At 55.6% G+C, this 18,208-nt stretch overlaps 5 protein-coding genes across 7 annotated transcripts; 2 read left to right on the forward strand and 3 right to left on the reverse strand.

Moving 5' to 3' along the window:
• Positions 1-747: 747 nt before the first annotated feature.
• Positions 748-4,145, forward strand: LOC131589263 (bone morphogenetic protein 2-like). Its single transcript, XM_058858511.1, has 5 exons — positions 748-1,644; positions 1,762-1,898; positions 2,216-2,338; positions 2,746-2,944; positions 3,316-4,145. Exons 1-5 carry the CDS (start codon positions 1,383-1,385, stop codon positions 3,720-3,722), a joined length of 1,128 nt encoding a protein of 375 aa, XP_058714494.1. The 5' UTR covers positions 748-1,382; the 3' UTR covers positions 3,723-4,145.
• Positions 4,146-4,444: 299 nt separating this feature from the next.
• Positions 4,445-10,911, reverse strand: LOC131589259 (potassium voltage-gated channel subfamily V member 2-like). The gene is made up of 2 exons (XM_058858505.1): positions 8,027-10,911; positions 4,445-6,644 (listed from the first exon to the last, which is right to left on the reverse strand). The coding sequence occupies exons 1-2, from the start codon at positions 9,275-9,277 to the stop codon at positions 6,378-6,380; spliced, it is 1,518 nt and encodes a 505-aa protein (XP_058714488.1). The 5' UTR covers positions 9,278-10,911; the 3' UTR covers positions 4,445-6,377.
• A 137-nt stretch (positions 10,912-11,048) lies between these two features.
• Positions 11,049-15,507, reverse strand: CD320 (CD320 molecule). 2 transcript variants are annotated; one of them, XM_058858512.1, is made up of 5 exons: positions 14,975-15,364; positions 14,588-14,797; positions 13,585-13,662; positions 13,082-13,230; positions 11,049-12,745 (listed from the first exon to the last, which is right to left on the reverse strand). In XM_058858512.1, exons 1-4 carry the CDS (start codon positions 15,054-15,056, stop codon positions 13,085-13,087), a joined length of 516 nt encoding a protein of 171 aa, XP_058714495.1. In that variant the 5' UTR covers positions 15,057-15,364; the 3' UTR covers positions 11,049-12,745; positions 13,082-13,084. The 2 variants fall into 2 exon arrangements, with proteins under 2 accessions (XP_058714495.1, XP_058714496.1); XM_058858513.1 differs by lacking the exon at positions 13,082-13,230 and having other exon boundaries at positions 14,975-15,507.
• Positions 15,508-15,643: 136 nt separating this feature from the next.
• On the reverse strand, positions 15,644-17,170 carry NDUFA7 (NADH:ubiquinone oxidoreductase subunit A7). 2 transcript variants are annotated; one of them, XM_058858516.1, is made up of 4 exons: positions 17,078-17,170; positions 16,904-16,953; positions 16,668-16,817; positions 15,644-15,881 (listed from the first exon to the last, which is right to left on the reverse strand). In XM_058858516.1, exons 1-4 carry the CDS (start codon positions 17,126-17,128, stop codon positions 15,827-15,829), a joined length of 306 nt encoding a protein of 101 aa, XP_058714499.1. In that variant the 5' UTR covers positions 17,129-17,170; the 3' UTR covers positions 15,644-15,826. The 2 variants fall into 2 exon arrangements, with proteins under 2 accessions (XP_058714499.1, XP_058714498.1); XM_058858515.1 differs by having other exon boundaries at positions 15,644-15,886.
• A 38-nt stretch (positions 17,171-17,208) lies between these two features.
• On the forward strand, positions 17,209-17,753 carry RPS28 (ribosomal protein S28). The gene is made up of 3 exons (XM_058858517.1): positions 17,209-17,299; positions 17,376-17,423; positions 17,498-17,753. The coding sequence occupies exons 1-3, from the start codon at positions 17,261-17,263 to the stop codon at positions 17,618-17,620; spliced, it is 210 nt and encodes a 69-aa protein (XP_058714500.1). The 5' UTR covers positions 17,209-17,260; the 3' UTR covers positions 17,621-17,753.
• Positions 17,754-18,208: the final 455 nt, after the last annotated feature.

Below are 18,208 nucleotides of genomic sequence, written 5' to 3' on the forward strand. Positions count from 1 at the left end.
CATGGGCAATTTGCAGGTCCTTGGGTCTCCACTGTGCAGCTCCACGGCCCCTCTGCATCCAGCATCCCTGGAAGATGCAGCCGTCTGGCACAGGCTGGGGGGTGCATGGGTTGGCTGCTCCAGGTTACAAACTGTGGAGCTGGAGACAGGAGAGGGAACCAGGAGCTGGGCATATTGGGGCAGAGCTGTCTCTGCAGGCATCCCCAGATATCTTGGAGGTGTGTCTGGTGAGCTGGAGAGGGAAAGGAGAGGATCCCGGAGGTACAGATAATTTCCTCTCTCCATTAACTCCAGCCTGTCGGTGCCACCGTGCCTGTTCTGCATAATTAACAACCCTTTGGGTTGGAATAAACTGTGGGCACCGCTGGACATTAGCCTTTACCTTGTCTCCCATCAGGTGGTCCTATCAGGGCTTCAGCCCTGATGAATTAGTTAATTAATGCTAATTTTTTCCGTTTATTCCCATGGCAGCTGTGCGGTGTGTCATGTCCACCTGCACTAGCTTGGTTTCTCTGTGATTGGGGAGCAAGACCTAAAGAATTGGCTTTTATCCCACTACCCGAATATTTCATTAAGTTCAAGCATTCAGGAATTAGGAATTCAATTCAGGAATTGAAATGCCTTTCAATTCCCAGGAAGATAATAGCCTTTTATAATGATGATGATGATGATGATGATGATGATGATAATAATAGTAGTAGTAGTAGTAGTAGTAGTAGTAGTAGTAGTAGTAGTAGTAGTAGTAGTAGTAGTAGTAAAAAGCAAGCTGGATTAGGGTGCTGCTGCTGCAGTGTGACAGCCTGGGGCTGCAGCACTGCCGGCTCCTTTGCTCCTTTGCCCCAGTCTGCCCCATGGCAGACTGGGGACCCCGGGCACCCCACCCTGCACACCTGACAGGAACATGGTACAGGGACACCAGTGTGATACTGAGCCCCCGCCACGATCCTTGCTCTCAGCAGCGGTTGTGAGAGGGGCAGCATGATCTGCTGTGACTGGACCGGGGATGCTCATCTTGATGGGCTGCATTCCTCCACACAAAAGTCCTGCGATTTGTCCCATTAGTGCCATCATTAAAATCCAGTTAGTCTCCTACGGAGAGCTCAGCCAAGACCCTGCAAGGGGCTGGTGGCCCCAGACCCCCGTTTCCCCTGCCAGCCCTGGGAGTGCCTGGTGAGCCGTCCTCCTTCCCACTTGTGTACTGGGGCTAATTGATGCAGGGGGCCCGGGAGCCAGGCTTCTCACCTTGTTAGCATGGCAATTAACTCTCTTTACCCTCCTGATTGCTCCTGTGCATATTTCACTCCAGTCCAGCTTTGTAGTGAGTTATAAATACAGCACCGGTGAGGCCGGGGGAGTTGTGTAGGGACAGGGAGCACAGAGCCATGCTGGGGACTGTCCTGCTGCTGCTGGCCCTGGCCAAGACGGGATGCCCGAGCCCAGCCAGCTTGGTGAGCCGGCGGGCTGAGGCGCTGAAGAGACTCCTGGAAGTCTTTGGCATGGAAGACCCTCCGGCCCCCCCAACTCACTTCAAGCGGCCACCCCAGTACATGGTGGATCTGTTCAACACTGTTGCCAATGCAGATGGCGTCACCAAGAACCCTGACGTCCTGAAGGGCAACACCGTCCGCAGCTTCCTGGATAAAAGTAAGGGTGGGGGGGAGTTCCCTGTGGTACTGGGATGCGGCTCTGGGGAGGGGCTGAATGTGGTTGGTGGTGCTGCCACCCCTGGTTTTGCTCTTTTCAATGCATCCTTCTTTCCAGCGCACAGTGAGGAGATGCGGTTCCTGTTTGTCCTCTCCAGCGTGGCCAAGAATGAGAAGATCCTGATGGCAGAGCTGCACCTCTTCCGCCTCTGGCGGAGGGTCACAGATAGGCCCAAAAGGCACCACTTCTGCCAGGTGAGGAGGGGGATGAGGATAGAGATGGGGCTGTCCCCCAGCCTGTGCCCAGGGATGCCACTGGCACACTGTGGTCATTTGCCTGCAGTGGGAACATGACCTGGCTCTAGTATCACATGAACAAATGTTTCACAGAGAATCATGATGATTTAACTGTGCCAGGTTCTTAAATATCCTTCTGGCTTGTGCAAACATCAGCAAAAATGCACCAAGGTTGTTAGAGATCCATGCTGACAATTCCCCATCTCCCCACATACCTCTGTCCAGGGTCAACCCCTTGGGCAGAATAAAGAGGTGACCACCTTTGCCTTCCCCAGGTCAATGTGTACCAGGTGCTGGACAAAGACAAGCCAGACACCTCTGGAGGGAAGAAGCTTCTGGTAGCACGGACCGTCTCACTGCAAACCTCGGGCTGGGAGGTCTTTGCCATCACATCAGCTGTGAGTCACTTTTCCTCTGTTTTGGGCAGCACAGAGAGGATCCTGGGGTTCACATGCAGGAGGTTTTTAAACTAATTTCACCCTCAGAAGCCTTTCTGAGGCTCCAGTGTAGTTTCCTGTCTGCAGTGACATGGGGAGATGCATCCTCTGGGAGGGGGAAGAAAAAGTCATGCCAAGAGCCCCAGGGGCTGCTTCATCCTTCCCCAAACTTGTCTCACTGCTCTGCAGGGAGTTCTGGTGCTGGCTCCTGACAGTGTCCCCTGTGCTGCAGCCCCGGAGCAATCCCTTCTCATGGCACACAGAGTTTGGCCAGTTCACCATGTCCTGCTGCTGGCCTGGGACCTGCCTGTGAGGACACCAGTGCAGTGCCTGTCCTGGTCCATGATGACACTGGTTTGGTTCCCCAGGTTCGTGACTGGACTGAGGATGAAAGCAGAAACCAGGGTTTGCTGGTGACAGTCCAGAGCCGGGGTGAGAACCCGCTCGACCCCCCAGCACTGCAGTTTGCATCTGGTGGGGGCCACCATGAGAGCAAGAAGCCCATGTTGGTCCTTTTCACGGATGATGGGCGCCGTGGAGCGTCTCTGCCCACAGCTGGCTTCCCAGGTGAGTCCCATACACCTGGCACAACTCCCTCAGTGCCAACATCCCTTCCCCAAGGGGTACTCCCCATCCCCACATGTGGACTCCTCAAATCCAAACCCCCTTCCCTGGCTGGTAGGAGAGGTTCTCTCCTTTCTGGTGTTGCCCACTCAGGGGTGTTGCCTGCTTACAGATGTGTAGCTGGATTTGAGTTTGGTGTGAGACTGAGGCTGTCACCTTCTGGTGGCTCCGTCTGAGTTGGTGACAGGCTGTGACCAGAGGTTGCAGACAAAACCTGTGGGGAGGGTTGGCCAGGGGTGGGGGGGGCTGCAGTATTTTCTTCCTTCAGCCAGGCTCATGCAATAGCAAATGGCATTGGATGCTCTTTCTGACAGATTTAAAGCCTCAGGCTCCCGATCTCCCTGCCAAGATGCCAGTGCCCAAGCTGGGCAGATCACGCAGTACACGCTCGCTGGACAGGCTCCAGTCCTGCCAGAGGTACCCATTGTCTGTGGACTTCGAGGAGATTGGCTGGTCTGGCTGGATCATCTCACCACGGGGGTACAACGCCTTCCACTGCAAAGGCTCCTGCCCCTTTCCTCTGGGCGAGAACATGCGGCCGACGAACCATGCCACAGTGCAGTCCATCATCAATGCCCTGAAGCTGAGTGAGGGTGTCAGCAGCCCCTGCTGTGTGCCTGACAAGCTCTACTCCATCAACCTCCTCTACTTTGATGATGACGAGAATGTGGTCCTCAAGCAGTACAATGACATGGTGGCTGGGAGCTGTGGCTGCCACTGAGGCAGGAGAAGGGGGCTGGAATCACTGCTGCAGTGGAGGCTGCTCCCTCCAGAGCATCAGTGAGGTCTCTGTCCCAAAAACCCTATAAAACAGATCGGGACGAGCAAAGCAAGGGTCTGCCCTGGATGGTGTCACTCCCTGACAGGGCCAGCCCAGGAAGGCTCAGGGCCAAGCTCTGATTAAATCAACTTGAAGGAGCCCGTGTGAACCAGTAGCCACAGGGCTGCAGCTCCATTTTGGGGTGCTCTGTGCAGGGGCATGGGTGTCCCTGCCCATGCAGGGGCTCCTGCAGGCTGTACTATATGTATATAGCAAGAGCACTAATATATGACAGATACCGCCTGTACAGTATCCTGTAAATGTCCATACATTCCTGCATTGCTGTGACTTGTAAAATTAATTCAGTGCAACTATTTAAACATGCCATTCTCCAAAAGCTTCCTGTGGACTCTGAATTGCTGCCATGAACAGGACAAGCAGACATGTTGCAAGCACAGGGAAGGGGGTGCACATGGAGGGATGGAGATCCAGCTGCAGCGCAGTCTCCAGGGGCAAGGGGATGAGGTTGGTGTGCCCCATTCCTTGAAAGCTGGATGGTCTCAGGATCCATCAGCCTGCAGCTGGGGGTGCAGGGAGATGAGCAGGCAATGGGGGCACTTGGGGGAATGTGGTGATGGGGTCTGGGGTGGGACAGGGGTGTCTATAGAGGTGCCTGGAGCTGATGCTGCTGGGGCAGTGGCTGTCGTGGTTTAACCCCAGATCGCAACTAAGCATCACACAGCCACTGTCCTCCCCCTCCACCCCGGTGGGATGGGGAGGAGAATCAGAAGAAAAGGTAAAACCTGTGGGTTGAGATAAGGAAAGTTCAATAATGGAAATTAAATAAAATAAAATATGGTAATATTTAATTATATTTGTAATGGAAAGGGAGACACCAGAAGTAGGAAATCATAAACCCCAAGACAGACAAGTGATGCCCAATACACAATTGCTCAGCACCCACTGATCTGTGCCCAGCCTGTCTCCTAGCAGCAATCAGTCACTGGGAGACCAGTGTGTGATCAAGATTATTCTCACACTCAATCTAAAATACAGCATTGTACCAGCCACTGGGGAGAAAATGAACTCTATTGCAGCTGAAACCCAGACAGTGGGGCAGGAGAGCTCTGGGGGAAGATGGTCAGAGGAAAGTGCTGTGCTCAGAGAGAATGTTCTCTCTGAGAACAGAGAGAAAAATGGGGTGGAAACCAGAGCTGCCCAACGCTGTGGGGTCAGGTCAGTGCTGGGGAGGTGTACAGAGGGTGGGTGTCAAATGTGGGTTACTAGGGAGTGGGTGTAGGTGTTGGTGGTCAGGGTAGGGGTCCCCTCACACCTGCTGGCACAGCCCCCTTGCCCCCTGCAGTCCAGCTCTCAGTGGGAGTGTGGCTGTCCCTGCCAGAGGACTCAGCTCCCCCAAGTCTCTTCCCAAGTTTCCAACATCAGCAGCTTAGCCACAGTCCAAGGCTGACACCAGGAGTCCTGTGGCACCTCTGCATCTCCAAGTCCAGCTCACAAGTAAGTGAATCACACCCTAGCCTGGCTGGCAGCAGTTTCTTCCCCCTGCTCACCTGGAAATAGCACCAGCAGCTGTTGACCCTTCCCCACACCAATCCTCCCTGCAGCCTGAGATCCCTCTCTCCATCTCACCCAAAGGAAGGGTGTATCCCTTCAGGAGGCCCATTGACTGGACATGGTCCCATGCTGGAGGGTAAATCCTTCCCCTCTGCCCCCCAGACATGTCCCCCCCACTGCCTCCCATGATGTGAACACAGGGCAGACCCAACTGGTGTGTCCTGATCATATGCATGTCCCAGCTCCAGTTCCAATGCCCCAGGCACCTCATTCCAAAACTAATGCATGGACAGGCTCATCTGGATCCCTGAGAGCCCTGTCCTTGCATTGATGGACTTGTGAGCCTTGAGGAGATGTCCTCTCCTCACTCCAAATGATGAGCAGTTTACTGAATGACACACAATTGGCTGGACAAGAATCCAGGACAATGAAGTTTTGGGCCTGGTTTATTAAATGCCTGTTCCTGAGGGTGCTCTGGCTACAAGCTCTGTATGCCTATAGTGCCTGCAGGTCCATCACAACAGCATCCCAAGTCAGGACTGTGCCCCAGACTCCAGGGTAGTGAGAAGAACAGATCTGGCTGTAACGATGCATGGCTGTAGCCTTTCCTCTGACCTTCACCCAAATCCCCACACTTGACTAGGCCTGGGCTGCTTGGCTGGGAGGGAGTCACTGGGCCCTGGGCAGGGGGAGCCTGTGTGTGTCCCACTCAGCACCTGCACATGTGTCACACTGCCTTGGACAGGTGACAGTTCAGTCCCATCCCTCACTCCCCGTGATGTCAGAGTGCCCTTTGCCTCAGCCCATGGCAGACAAACCTCCTGCCCTGGCCATACAGCTCCCAAGCCACCTGTGACTGGCTGCTCTGTGGGACAGCAGTGTCCAGCACACAGCAGTAAGGGAGGCCCCAGCTGGCAGCAAGCCCCTGTGCAACAGCAGAGCCCCAGCACTGTTGTGACTCTGCCCACAGCTCAGAGCCTCCCTGGGGGACAGGACCTACTGTGAGGATGGCCAGGACGGGATGTCTGGGGGGTGGGGAGCCTGTCAGTGGTAATAACGGGGGTCAGCTCTCCAGCACTCTGAGAACTTCTGCAGGACTCGCTCCTTCAAGCGGATCCTCCTGGAAAGCTGAAGTGACTGGCTCATCTCATGGGCCTTCAGCTTGGCATAGTAGTCAGAAAATTTGTTGTAGAGGATGGAGATGGGCATTCCATTGAGGATGATGCCGAAGGAGATGCAGACAAATGCCACCATCCTGCCGAGTATTGTGTCAGGCACAGTGTCTCCGTAGCCCACAGTGGAGAGGCTGACCTGTGCAGGAACAGAAAAGTATAAAATCCCATGGAAACAAGCCCAGCAGACCCCACTGGCTGGTGCTAGAACTCACTCCCTCCTGCCCTCTGTGGAGCCACCTGTCCCCTGTGACCAGTGCCAGACCCTGGCCCTGAGAGCAGCCAGCTGAGCTGTGCCCTCTCCAGAGCCTGCAAAGCCAGGGCGTCGCTGTCCAGGCTGTGCCCAGCAGGCCTGGAGAGCTGAAGGAAAGGGCTGGCTGAGCCCCAGAAGCACAGATCAAAGGCCAGACCCTGCTCCCTTACTGCTTTGTGTGTGTCTCTTCAAAGGCCCCTGGACACCCCTGAGCTGAGCCTTCCCCAGCAGTCAGTGTCTGCTGGAGCTTCCTTCCCCCTCAGAGCTGTGGCTCCAGAGCTTCCTGACTGCAAGCTGCCTGTTCCAGACAAAGCTTCCTGGAGGGATACCTTCCTGGAGCTTTCCTCTCCACAGAAAACAGAGGCATTGCCAGGGAATGAACGATGTTTAGTAAATGGGGAGCAGGGCTATGGGGACAGGGTGAGCAGCTGAGGCCAGAGAGGTTTGGGCTTGGCAGGGAGCTGTGCTCCCAGGGACAGGCTTAGCCTGGGATGTTGAAGCACTTGAACATAGTGATGTTGCTGATTTTGCTCCTCCTAGAGGAGGGATGAATTTGAAGCAGATAGCCTTTGGTGGCCAAAGGATATTATAAGAGCAGAAGTGATCTGTGGGATAATTTCATCTGTAAATCAAAATGCCCTCATAACCCTTGGCTCTCAAGTGCTTTATCTGCTCCCCATCTGAGAGGCAATGCCAGGTTTATCATAGTGCTCAGCTCTGCAGAGCTGCTGGCTCCTGGCACAAGCAGGGCAGCGAGCGGGCAGCACACCCCAGTCTGTGTCCACTCTCATGACACAGGCAGAGGCACAGTGTGACTATGGGTCCCACATGCAGCCCTGGGTTCCCCATCTCAGACCCACAAGCTCTTGTGCCTCTTGAGCTCAGCAGGGCTGCAGTCCTCATGCTGTCCAAGGTGGCTGACCCCATGCCCACAGGCTGCACCCACTCAACACATGGGTCCCATGACAGATAAAGCTGAGTCACATCCCCTTTGTTCAAGTCAGGCCTGGAAGTACCCAAGCCACCACCTCTGTCCCACCATCCCATCCCAGGACCAGATTTTGAGCCTCTCAGGTTAGTCCAAACCTCTGATTTCTTTCCTCAAAACATGCAGGGCTCTGAGTTTCCCACCATTACTGAGCTGGTGGGAAGGCTGGGCCCTTCCTGCCTCCTGGCCAGCAGCAGTGGTGAATCCTCTAAGCACCAGGACAGCCCCTACCCACGGAGCCTCCCCCACGCCCCTCTGGAAGAAGCAGCTCACACCTTACCGCTGCCCACCACCATGCGCAGGGGATACTGGTGAAGCCGGTGCCAGGAACATCATGTTCCACCGAGTGTATGAGAGCAGAGAAGGTGAAGACCCCCATGGCAATGAAGAGGAGGAGGCAGCAAACCTGCTGGTAGCATTGGCGCATGGTGAAGCTGAAGGCTCGGAGGCCAGTGGAGTGACGTGCCAGCTTGAGGATGCGGAAGATCCTCATGAGCTTGATGAGCTTGAGGACTTTGCCCAGCTTGCTCACATTCTCCACCTTGTGCAGCTCCTCATGGTACTGCATGTCTCCATCATCCAGATTTTCAAAGAGGATCTGGATGTAGAAGGGCAGGATGGCCACCAGGTCTATAGCATTAAATGCTGCCCGCAGAAAGTTCTTGAAGCTGGAAGAGGATATGAGCCGCATGAGGTATTCAGAGGTGAAGAAGATGGCACAGATCATTTCCATCTGCTCCATCCACATTTTCCCTGTCTTGTTTTTCATCTCCTCCACTGTGCTCAGTGTCATGCCCACAATGGAGATAAGCACAAAGAAGCTCGACATGACAGCAATTATCTTGGCTGGGACAGAAGAGTATGGATTCTCAATGAGGTTCCAGACCATTTTCCGAAACCGACCCAGAAATTTGCCATCAAACTGAGCCCCTGACTCCAGGGGCTCCAGTTCTGCCTCCAGCTCCTTCTCTATTTTCAGGTACTCACTGAGTTCATCTCGCTTTTCCTCGAACAGGATCCGGCAGCAGCGTTGGGAGTATTTCAGATGGATTCCCCAGTACTCAATTTCCTCCACAAAGTTACTGGGGCACATCTCATCCATCACCCACAGGACCCCACTGCGGTAGAAGTGGAAGATGTAGTGGAAAATTGAAGGATCTCTGTCAAAGAAGTACTCATTCTTCTGCACCAAGTAGTCATCACAAAGCTGCAGCTTCTTCACAGGATCTGTATAGAGGGCCAGCTTCCCAAGCCGGGTGATGGGATACTGGGCCAGTACCTTGCAAGCTATCTGGAACACTTTGCCACCCACGTTAATGTTGAGCAGGTACTTGTTCCTTTGGATGGGAGTCTGGCTCTTCTCCTGGTTACTATCTGCCACGTTCTGCATGGAGTTCCATTGCCTTACCAGGCTGTCCTGTGCAAATGGGATGTAGGATTCCTCTTCCTCCGGGGTCCGGCAGTGGCCTCGGTGATCCCCTATCTTCAGGCTGGCCGAGAGACTCGCGCGCCTGGTCCATTGCTGCCTCATGGTGCCCAGCCTTCCGAAGCTGTGACTCCTGTTATGGGCAGCAGGACAGCAGCTCTGGCTTCATGGGAATGCTCCCGCTGGGCACACACTGACTAGGACAAGTGCTGTGAGCTCGGGGCAGTGAAGTGGCTGCCCGAGGGGCACAGCTGTGTCCTGGTGCCACGTGGCACCTGCCGGGGTCCCAAAGCCGATTGCTGATCAGATTGGGGTTTGCATCGTAGCAGTCAGAGGCGGCCAAGTGCCCGCTCCTTAAGACACTAATGAGATTGAGACACTAGTCCTTTATGTAAGGAACTATTTCTAGCTCTGCACTTCTCTTTTCCCTTATTCTGTTCTTATTAGCTGTTTGCATTTGCTGCATGCTGTTTCCTGGAAGGACATCCATGACAGCCAACTGGAAACAGCACAAGCTTGCCTCGATTTACCCTCTGTTGATGGGACAGGAAGGTGCAGACATGCAGGGTTTGTATTGTCTTTGTACCCCCACACCAGATGCTGCTCTTGGCACCAGCCTTTCATTAAAGGCTAATGCAGCTGGCCCGGCTGTCAGCTGTCACAGCCGGGGAGGGGAGATGGTCATGACCTCTCAGCTCATCCCTCAAGTCCCACAGTGCAGATTTAGAGTGGATGAGGTGAAGAAACCACCTCTACACAGTGTGCAAGGTCCCCTGAGGGACAGGCTGCTCTGTGCCCCTGCCCTGTGCCTTCAGCCCCGCTACTCACCCAGGCAGGGGCAGGAACAGGGAACACTTGAAATACAAGTCGGCAGTAATAGTTCCTCTGAACTATTGGAACTGAAAAGGAGGAAATAATCCCTTGGATTTGCAAGTAGAAAGGGAACCAAAATTAAACAGGCTGATTTTTTGAGGTCTTATCATGGAAGAGGATCCTACTTCAACATGTAAAACATCATATTGATCTCCATGAACTGGTCTAATTAAATACAGAAATGTGAAGCACAAAGATGCTCCTGGCTTGAAAAGCAGCTCAAGCTCCTCTACAAGTGAAGTCTCTGAGCCTGGAGATTAGAACAACAAAAACACTTTTAGCACTGGACAGAGGAAGGGAAATTGTTGTCAGAAACACAGCCCAAAGTTTTGGCACAAGATCCATGAAATGTATTTCTTTGAACCCTGAAGTACTCAGGGAGCAGAAAGCAAAACCTGCAATGTCTTGTGAATTTGCCCCAGGCCCTCACTCCCCATCACACAGAGCAAGCACTGTGCCTTGTACCACAGAACAGGCAGGCTCAGCTTGTCAGCTGCAGCTCACAGTACGATCTGGGACCGGCTGGTGACAGCTGACCTTGGCCATGTGGCCCTGCCAGCACCAGCGCTTCAACTGGCCCCAGCTCAGCCCTGTCCTGTCAGGACTCCTGGAGCTCTTCCTGGAGTGCTCCCCACTTTGTACTCTGCTCTGGCAAAGAAAGGACAAGTTCAGGCATTTTTTTCACCTTGCTTTTGGCTGAACTCCCCACTTGTTCCTGGGTCAGCAGTAGCACCTCTGGTGCCACTGTGGCATCTGTTTCTCCTGTCCCCACCCTCTCTGTTTGCTTTACTCCTGTATTTAATTTTGTCTGCTACGGCTGGTGTGTGCTGGAGTATCATCTGTCCCAGGAAGGCACAGCAGCACTGGCTTCCCCACAGCATCCCAGGCCAGCCCACCCACCCCAAGACTTCTTTCTCAGGATGTGACCATCCAAAGGTGATGGCCTCCCAGATACAGAATCCATGCAAACGCACATATCCAGGAAAAATAAAGACTCCAGAACTTGTTAATTCACATTCTTTATTCTCCTGTGTCAGTCACCACAGCTATCTCTGCCTGCCCCTATGGAAACAGAAGGTTGTGTGTGCCCTTGCAAATGACTCCTTGGTACTAAAAATAGCAGCCCTGGAATAACTCAGGACTCCACACCACATATAGAAGTTTCTCTCATGGGGTATGGCAGCACTCCCATGCTATCCAGGAGCGGAAGACTCCTACTCCAAGACTCATGACTGGTGTCTGCTTGGCAAGCCAAGTTCCCACCTTCAAGGCACAGAGGTCAGCAGCCAAGGCAGCAGCTTGGCGCACTTAGTGAACACTTGTGCAAGGTGCACGTGGCCAATGCTGAACTAGAGGCACTGGGCACTAAGCTGCCCCTGCACGGTCAGTTCTGAGAGCTGCACAGCACTGAGTCCTTTGGCTGGGACTCCACGTGTCACACAGACAGTGTCAGACCCAAGACATGACTTATTTCCAGGGACACCTCCACTAGACCAAGATGCCCAGAGCCCTGTCCAGCTTGGTCCCAGGGATGGGGCAGTCACAACTGCTCTGGGCAATCTGTGCCAGAACCTCACCATAAAATCCTCCTTCATGTCCTACCTAAGCCTCTGTCAGTTTCTATCTGTTGCCCCTTGTCCTTATAGGCCTTGGTGAAAACCCCCTCTCCATCTTTCTTACAATTCCCCTTTAGACATGGATGAGACACAACAAGGCTCCCTGGAGCCATCTCTTCTCCAGGGTTTGCCCTAACAAAGGTGCAGGACCCTGCACTTGACCTTATCAAACTTCATGAGATTCCTGTGGGCCTGAAGACCCCTCTGGATGACATCCCACTCCCCAGCTGCACTCCTCAGACCAGTCATCCTCAGACTGGCTGAGGGTCCACTTGATCCCACTCTACACACCACTGATGAAAACATGGAATAGCACTGGTCCCAGTACTGACCCTCAAGGGACATCACTCACATCAGAACAATTTTAAGGAAGACACCATTAAGAGTGTTAAGAGGAGCCCAATGCAGCATTCAGCACTGGGGTGGGCAGAGCAGATCTGCCACGGGTGGAGATGTTTGTGGAAAGGAGTGTGAGAGGAGCTGCCAGTCCAGGGCCGAGGAGTTCCTTGCCCCATGCAGGCTCAGGTAACAGCACAGCAAAGCCACAGCAACTGTCACCCTCATGGTGGCACTGTCAGTAAAGGCCTCCCATGCATGGGACTGAGCAGCATCAAACAGTAGTGCAAACATGGAGTATTTGTCTGATCTGTGCAGCCAGGGAGTACCTATGGAAATAGGTGAGAAAGCTCCTGTTTCCTGGCAAAATCCAGGGGAAGAATGGGGCAGATGACAAAAGGCTCTTGGCTGGAAGTGGAAGGAGACAGCTGAACAGCACCTGGCATTTCAAGAAGAAAAACATCTTCGGGCCCGAGGCCACGGTGGTGAGCATCAGCAGTAACAACTGTCATGCAGAGCAATGAAGACATTTCTACCACCTTTGGGAGGGCTAATGTCACAGCATCAGGGGAGGTCCTGTGCTATTTCTGGAGCCAAGGCAGTCCCACAATCTAAAACTCATTTACAAAGGGAGCATCTTCTTGGTATTCCAGTGTAACAACCCAGATTTGAGAGTTGATGTCCAATTCAGTCAGGCTGTGGTGAGCAGGAGACAGACCGGGCTAATCGCACCTTGGAATAAGGGTCCCTGTTACAAAGCCAGGAAAACACCTGGTTATTGACAGTCCTTTGGGAGGAAACCTAGTTTGACTTCAATTTATGCAAAGTGGAGGAAAAAAATCCCACACCAGAAGATCAGTATCTCAGCAGGACTGCTCCATGTCCTTGGCATCAGGGATGAAAGGGGAGAGTTCTGCTGCTGCAGGGCACACTGAAACTCCAGGCATCTGCTTGGCAAGCATCAGGGAAGCTGGGAAAACCTACCCCCAAAGGGGAAAGCTCTAGGAATTTCTTGCCAGAAACACAGGGCAAGAAGGAACTTCTCCCTCAGGCACATGGAGCACATGGGATGCAAAACACTTACCCTTCAGGGCAAGGAGCCTTTCTGGCTCTTGTCAGGTATCAGCTGTTCCCTGGATGCTTTTTCAAGACTGAAGGTGTCAGATCTGCATTTTGCTTTGGACAGACCCCACACAGCAACAGAACCTGCAGCTACCAGGATAATCAGGAGCTCTGGAGAGGAGAGTGCACAAGCAGAGACCCACTCACTGCCCTGGTCTTGGGACAGGGCTCTACTGCTCAACACCATGAGACAGCAGCCAGAGATGAGCAGTGTCCCGCAAGGGCAAGGGACAGACAGAGAGGAGGTGAGCTAGTGCCAGATCGCATAGAATGGTCTTTTCAATGACACAACACATTGAAGGCAGAGCAATAATCAATGTCTGGTGTCAGGCCTCTCTTAGCCCTCCCAGCCCAACAAAAGCAGCTACCGATACAGGTCTGGAATTGACCCCATCAGGACACTCAATTTATAGCCCAAGGTAAGTAGGTCCAAGACCATGTGCAGCACTCTTGAGTCTCATGTACCTGCAACAATCAAGATCCATGTGTAACCTGGACTCCTCGATGGCACAGAGACCTCAGGCTCAGGTGTAATTGAAGGCTCTGTGAGGAAAGAGAAACAAGTCCATGAGGCTTCCAACTCACCTTACAGTCAGCACTCAAAGCAGTCTTCAATCCACAGCTGGATGAGTTCCCAGCTCACCTCAAGAGCACCAAGAGGCCTTGTTCAATTTAAGTGAAACCTTATCTGCCGCTACTGTGAATAACCCACACTGGAGGAAAAAAGTCCTACTGGAAATGTATAACAGGGAAAGGTGGGAAATTTCCCAGCTGGAGCTGGAACTGCATCACACCAACCTGTCCTCGTGGCACTGAGAAGCCACAAGTACAACCCAAATGCAGCTCTTCACCTCACCTGTCAATTGAACAGGTGCAGGCATCAAACCCAAACCCAGACTCTCACACCTGCAGTAATCCCCCTCCTCTCCACACCTTTGGAAACCTCCAGGTGAGGGAAGCCAGAAGCACCCTCCCAAGCACCCCAGACAGCCAATAGGTCTGACAAAGGATGCTCCTGAGCCGAGTAGCTCTGGTCCCACCAGTAGTGGGGTGTAGATACAGCCGGACACAAGCCCAGACACTGTGTCTGTAGCTCCTGGCCAGCTGTGATGGCCCAGAACTTCCTCCTCATCCTCTTCCCTTCAGCCTGCCCATTCCCCAGAGATCAGAGGAGCTGGGGAGGTGGAGAGATTCCAGTGTCTTCTCGAAGCAGCTGCTGGGAATTGCACGTTCTGGAAAAAGGAAGGAAGTACTTCAAAGGCCCTTCCCGAGGGAGCCCTGGGGGACGGCATCGCCACCCCCACCAGAGGAAGCTGAAGGTGCGTGTCCCCCATAGCGCTTCCTCTACTCACAGTGACCCGCGGTGACCGCAGCTGCCCCGGACAGGCCAGAGACGGAACAAAGGCTTCGGTCCGGTTTGTCGCCCCCGCCCCCAGGCCGCGGCTGCCCCCACCCCGCGGCCCCGTACCTGCGCTGCTGGCGGGCGGCACCGCCGAGCTCCTCGACGAGGTCACCGCGGGGCCGCCGGGACTCGGCTCCGCCGCGGTCGCGGTCCCGCAGTCCCACTCGTCCCCGCCGTCCTCACAGTCGGGGTGGCCGTCGCAGCGCCAGTCCTGGGGGAAGCAGGGGGCGCCGGGCGCGCACTGGAACTGGTCCGGGCCGCAGCGGGACGGGGCAGCTGCGGGGGACGGGAGCGTGAGGGGAGGCCGGGGGGGGCCCCGCGTGGGGAGCCCTCGCACGCCCCACAACGAGGACACCCCGCGCGCGGGGCGCACGAGGGCGGCAGCCAATGAGAGCGAAGGGCGTGCGCGGGGAACCAATGGGCACCGCCCGCCCCGCCGCTCCCCCGGCTCACCGGTGCCTGGCGGGAGCGGCAGCACCGGCAGCAGCAGCAGCAGCACCGGGAGCCCGGGGGGCAGCAATCGCGGCCCGGCCATGCCGCGGGCCCGCACCGGAGGGACTCGCTGGGGCCGCCGCGCCGTTACAAAGTCAGAGCGCGCAGGAAAAGCGCGTGCGCTCAATCCCGATTTGCACCAATGGGGCTCTGGCGAGGGCGGAGCGCGGGCCCTTGAGGAGGCCCCTCCATCCCCCGTGCGCTCGGGGCGGGGCCCGGTGTCACGTGATCGGGGGCAGCACCAGAGCCGGGCCCGCGCCGGTTCCTGCCAGGGCCGGCTCGGCCCCTTCCCAGCCGCGGGAACAACCGGGCGCTCCCGCAGCTCCCTGGAAATCCATCAGCACCGCGCTCGGCACTGACCTGCAAGCGCTCTGCTGGATCGCGCAGGGTGTGGCCACAGCAGGACAGTGGCACTGGGCACGGACAGAGACTGTCCCAGGCTGCTGAATTTTTCTCACAGAACCTGGGCACGGGGCAGCCCTGTAAACGAGGCTGTGCTTTATTCAGCTTGGCTCTTTATTGACTGCTTACAGCTTACAAATGCACCTGTGCTTTGTCACTATTCCAACCAACCAAATACACTGGTATTAAACAGCAGTAACTCGAATAAATCAAACAAAATAGGCAAAATGGGGGGAGTAATCACTTTTATATACATTTATTAATCAGATATCAGCTCCCTCCAGCAGCCTGGAGTCACATCCAGCACAGCCTCCCCCATCAGAGCTGCTCTGGAACCACCTGTGCCCATCATACAGCCCCAGCTCACTCCCTGCTCACAAGTAGGGCTCATCCTTGGAAATTTCCCACTTCCTAAGCGGTGGTCCTGGTGTCACTGGTTTCTTCGCTGTTGTTGTCACTGCAGCACCTGAACTGGGGTAGAGAAAGGAGGAGCAAGAAGAGGCTTTAGCAACACTCTGGAAACCACACTTGAATTTAACTGAAAGTCTAGGCTGCAGGTGTTTGTTAATCAGAGTCCCAGAATGTTTTGGGTTTGGTGGAACTTTAAAGCCCACCTCGTTCTGGCTCCTGCCATGGGCAGAGACACCTTCCACCATCCCAAGTGGCTCCAAGCCCTTACCAACCTTGAACACTTCCAGGGATGGAGCAACCACAGCTGCTCTGGGCAACCTGTACCAGGGCCCCACCACCTCCCAGCCAAGAACTTCTTCCCAATATCCCATCCAGCCCTGCCCTCTGGCACTGGGAGCCATTCCCTGTGTCCTGTCCCTCCAGGCCCTTGTCCCCAGTCCCTCTCCAGCTCTCCTGGAGCCCCTTTCGGCCCTGGAGGGGGCTCTGAGCTCTCCCTGGTGCCTTCTCCAGATGAACACCTCCAGCTCTTCTAGCCTGGCTCCAGCCCTTGGAGCATCTCTGTGGTTTCCTTTGGACTCATTGCAACAGGTCCTTGGAGGCCCCAGAGCTGGACACAGATGCTCCAGGTGAGATCTCACCAAAGCAGAGTAAGTGAACTTCATCCCACCTCACTTATTGGCAAGGAAATATACATCCAAATAATCAATTTCATATTCTTCTGCCAATCTGGGTAACTCCCCAGTGCCGCTTGGGCGCGTTCTGTGTTCCTGGTCCAAACCGTGACCACGGCTGCCCGCACTCGGCGGCGGCAGCGGCTCCGCACGGCCTGTGTCAGACCTACCCGCCGGCCTGTGCCCCCGCGGGCAGTGTTCTCTGCGCCGCCGCCACCACCAGCGGCGGCAGCGACTCTCGGCGCCCGTCCCGGTTGCAGTAATAGTTATCGGCGAATTTGTGGCTGGGGCCCACCGGGAGCCGCGGCGGCGGCTGGGTCCTAGGCAGAGAACGACGCAAGTGTCAGCGGCGGGGCCGGGGTGGGGTCGGCTCAGTGCCCCCCCCGGCCCGGCCCGGCCCCGGCACCTCTTAGCGATCTCCTCGTAGCGCAGCTGCAGCTTCGCCTGGAGATCCCGCTGCAACGCAAGGCCAGAGCAGCTCAGGTGGGGCTGCCGCCCTGCGCTGGGGGCTCCGCGGAGCCGCGGGCGTAGCGCAGCGTCCCGCGGGACAGAAGAGCCCCGAGCCCAGGGTTGTTCTTACCCCCGCCAGGAAGTTGCGGAACCGCTGGATCAGCCGAGTTGCCGTCGCCATCTTGGCCGCGACGAAGGGCAGGGGTGCGGGGGGCGCCGGGAGCGCGCGCGCGGAACGCTGGGTCTCGCGAGAGTTGGGGCTATATAAGGCTGCGCGGGAAGGCACCGCCCCTTTCCGCACCCCGGAGCCGCCATGGACACGAGTCGCGTGCAGCCCATCAAGCTGGCCAGGGTGGGTACGGGGGCTGCGCCGGGCTGGGCTGCGCCGGGCCGCGGCATCGCGCTGACCCTCTACTGTGTCCCCGCAGGTCACCAAGGTTCTGGGCCGGACCGGCTCTCAGGGGCAGTGCACTCAGGTGAGCGGGCCGGGCAGAGCGGGCGCGGTGTCGCGGTCCGGGCCCGGCCAGGCTGACGCGGTCCCGCCCCGCAGGTGCGCGTGGAGTTCATGGACGACACGAGCCGCTCCATCATCCGTAACGTGAAGGGGCCGGTGCGCGAGGGCGACGTTCTCACCCTGCTGGAGTCGGAGCGCGAGGCCCGGCGGCTGCGCTGAGCGGGACCCGGGGCCGCCCCTGCTGCCGTATCGTCCATCGCGGGATGGAGCCTGGCGCGGCTCGTTCCACCGTGGGGCGCGGGTGGGAAGGAGCGTGGCGAACGTGTCACGGCAATAAAGGGTTTTTACAGTAGCCCCTTGCCCGGTTTTCACTCATCGAGCGCCGCCTGACACCTCCGTTTTGTCAAACACGGGGGCACCTGCCGCTTTCCTCGGGTTCAGTGGCAACAGGCTCTGCGTGTTACTGGGGTTACATAGTGCCTTGTAATGTCACTGTGTTATTGCATCTTTACTGACCTGTCACAACAAAAATAGTTCTGTTTTGATTACAGTAGCCTTAATCCTGATTTTCTGGTAAGCAATTTTCTGTATGATGAACTGGCACTGGAAACTTACTGAACCTTAGTGGAATTAAATCTTAAGTTTAAAGTCAAGCTTGGTACCAGCTTGCAAAGCAACAGCCTGCTGTTTCTATCCCTCTGTTCTCAGCAAACTGCTCAGTGAATGCTGCATTCCTGGCAGTCACCCATAGAGAGCAAGTGCTTGTCACTCCTTTTTGATTTACTGACTCCTTCATCTCACTTGGGC

The sequence above is a fragment of the Poecile atricapillus genome, chromosome 28 (genome assembly GCF_030490865.1).
Source record: "Poecile atricapillus isolate bPoeAtr1 chromosome 28, bPoeAtr1.hap1, whole genome shotgun sequence".
NCBI classification, from domain to species: Eukaryota; Metazoa; Chordata; class Aves; order Passeriformes; family Paridae; genus Poecile; species Poecile atricapillus.

What these genes read in the sequence shown, in the direction of transcription:
- CD320 (XM_058858512.1), bottom strand. Translation starts at nt 15,056, where the DNA reads ATGGCCGGGCCGCGATTGCTGCCCCCCGGGCTCCCGGTGCTGCTGCTG. An exon ending in GCCGCTCCCGCCAGGCACCG is followed by an intron (nt 14,798 to 14,974) that starts GTGAGCCGGGGG and finishes CGTCCCCCGCAG; the next exon opens with CTGCCCCGTCCCGCTGCGGC. An exon ending in ATGGATCTTGATTGTTGCAG is followed by an intron (nt 13,231 to 13,584) that starts GTACATGAGACT and finishes TCTCCTCTCCAG; the next exon opens with AGCTCCTGATTATCCTGGTA.
- LOC131589263 (XM_058858511.1), top strand. Translation starts at nt 1,383, where the DNA reads ATGCTGGGGACTGTCCTGCTGCTGCTGGCCCTGGCCAAGACGGGATGC. An exon ending in CCGCAGCTTCCTGGATAAAA is followed by an intron (nt 1,645 to 1,761) that starts GTAAGGGTGGGG and finishes CCTTCTTTCCAG; the next exon opens with CGCACAGTGAGGAGATGCGG. An exon ending in AAAGGCACCACTTCTGCCAG is followed by an intron (nt 1,899 to 2,215) that starts GTGAGGAGGGGG and finishes TGCCTTCCCCAG; the next exon opens with GTCAATGTGTACCAGGTGCT.
- LOC131589259 (XM_058858505.1), bottom strand. Translation starts at nt 9,277, where the DNA reads ATGAGGCAGCAATGGACCAGGCGCGCGAGTCTCTCGGCCAGCCTGAAG. An exon ending in GCGCATGGTGGTGGGCAGCG is followed by an intron (nt 6,645 to 8,026) that starts GTAAGGTGTGAG and finishes GTTCCTGCACAG; the next exon opens with GTCAGCCTCTCCACTGTGGG.
- RPS28 (XM_058858517.1), top strand. Translation starts at nt 17,261, where the DNA reads ATGGACACGAGTCGCGTGCAGCCCATCAAGCTGGCCAGG. An exon ending in AGCCCATCAAGCTGGCCAGG is followed by an intron (nt 17,300 to 17,375) that starts GTGGGTACGGGG and finishes GTGTCCCCGCAG; the next exon opens with GTCACCAAGGTTCTGGGCCG. An exon ending in CTCAGGGGCAGTGCACTCAG is followed by an intron (nt 17,424 to 17,497) that starts GTGAGCGGGCCG and finishes CCCGCCCCGCAG; the next exon opens with GTGCGCGTGGAGTTCATGGA.
- NDUFA7 (XM_058858515.1), bottom strand. Translation starts at nt 17,128, where the DNA reads ATGGCGACGGCAACTCGGCTGATCCAGCGGTTCCGCAACTTCCTGGCG. An exon ending in TCCGCAACTTCCTGGCGGGG is followed by an intron (nt 16,954 to 17,077) that starts GTAAGAACAACC and finishes CTTGCGTTGCAG; the next exon opens with CGGGATCTCCAGGCGAAGCT. An exon ending in GCGGGGGCACAGGCCGGCGG is followed by an intron (nt 15,887 to 16,667) that starts GTAGGTCTGACA and finishes TCTCTACCCCAG; the next exon opens with TTCAGGTGCTGCAGTGACAA.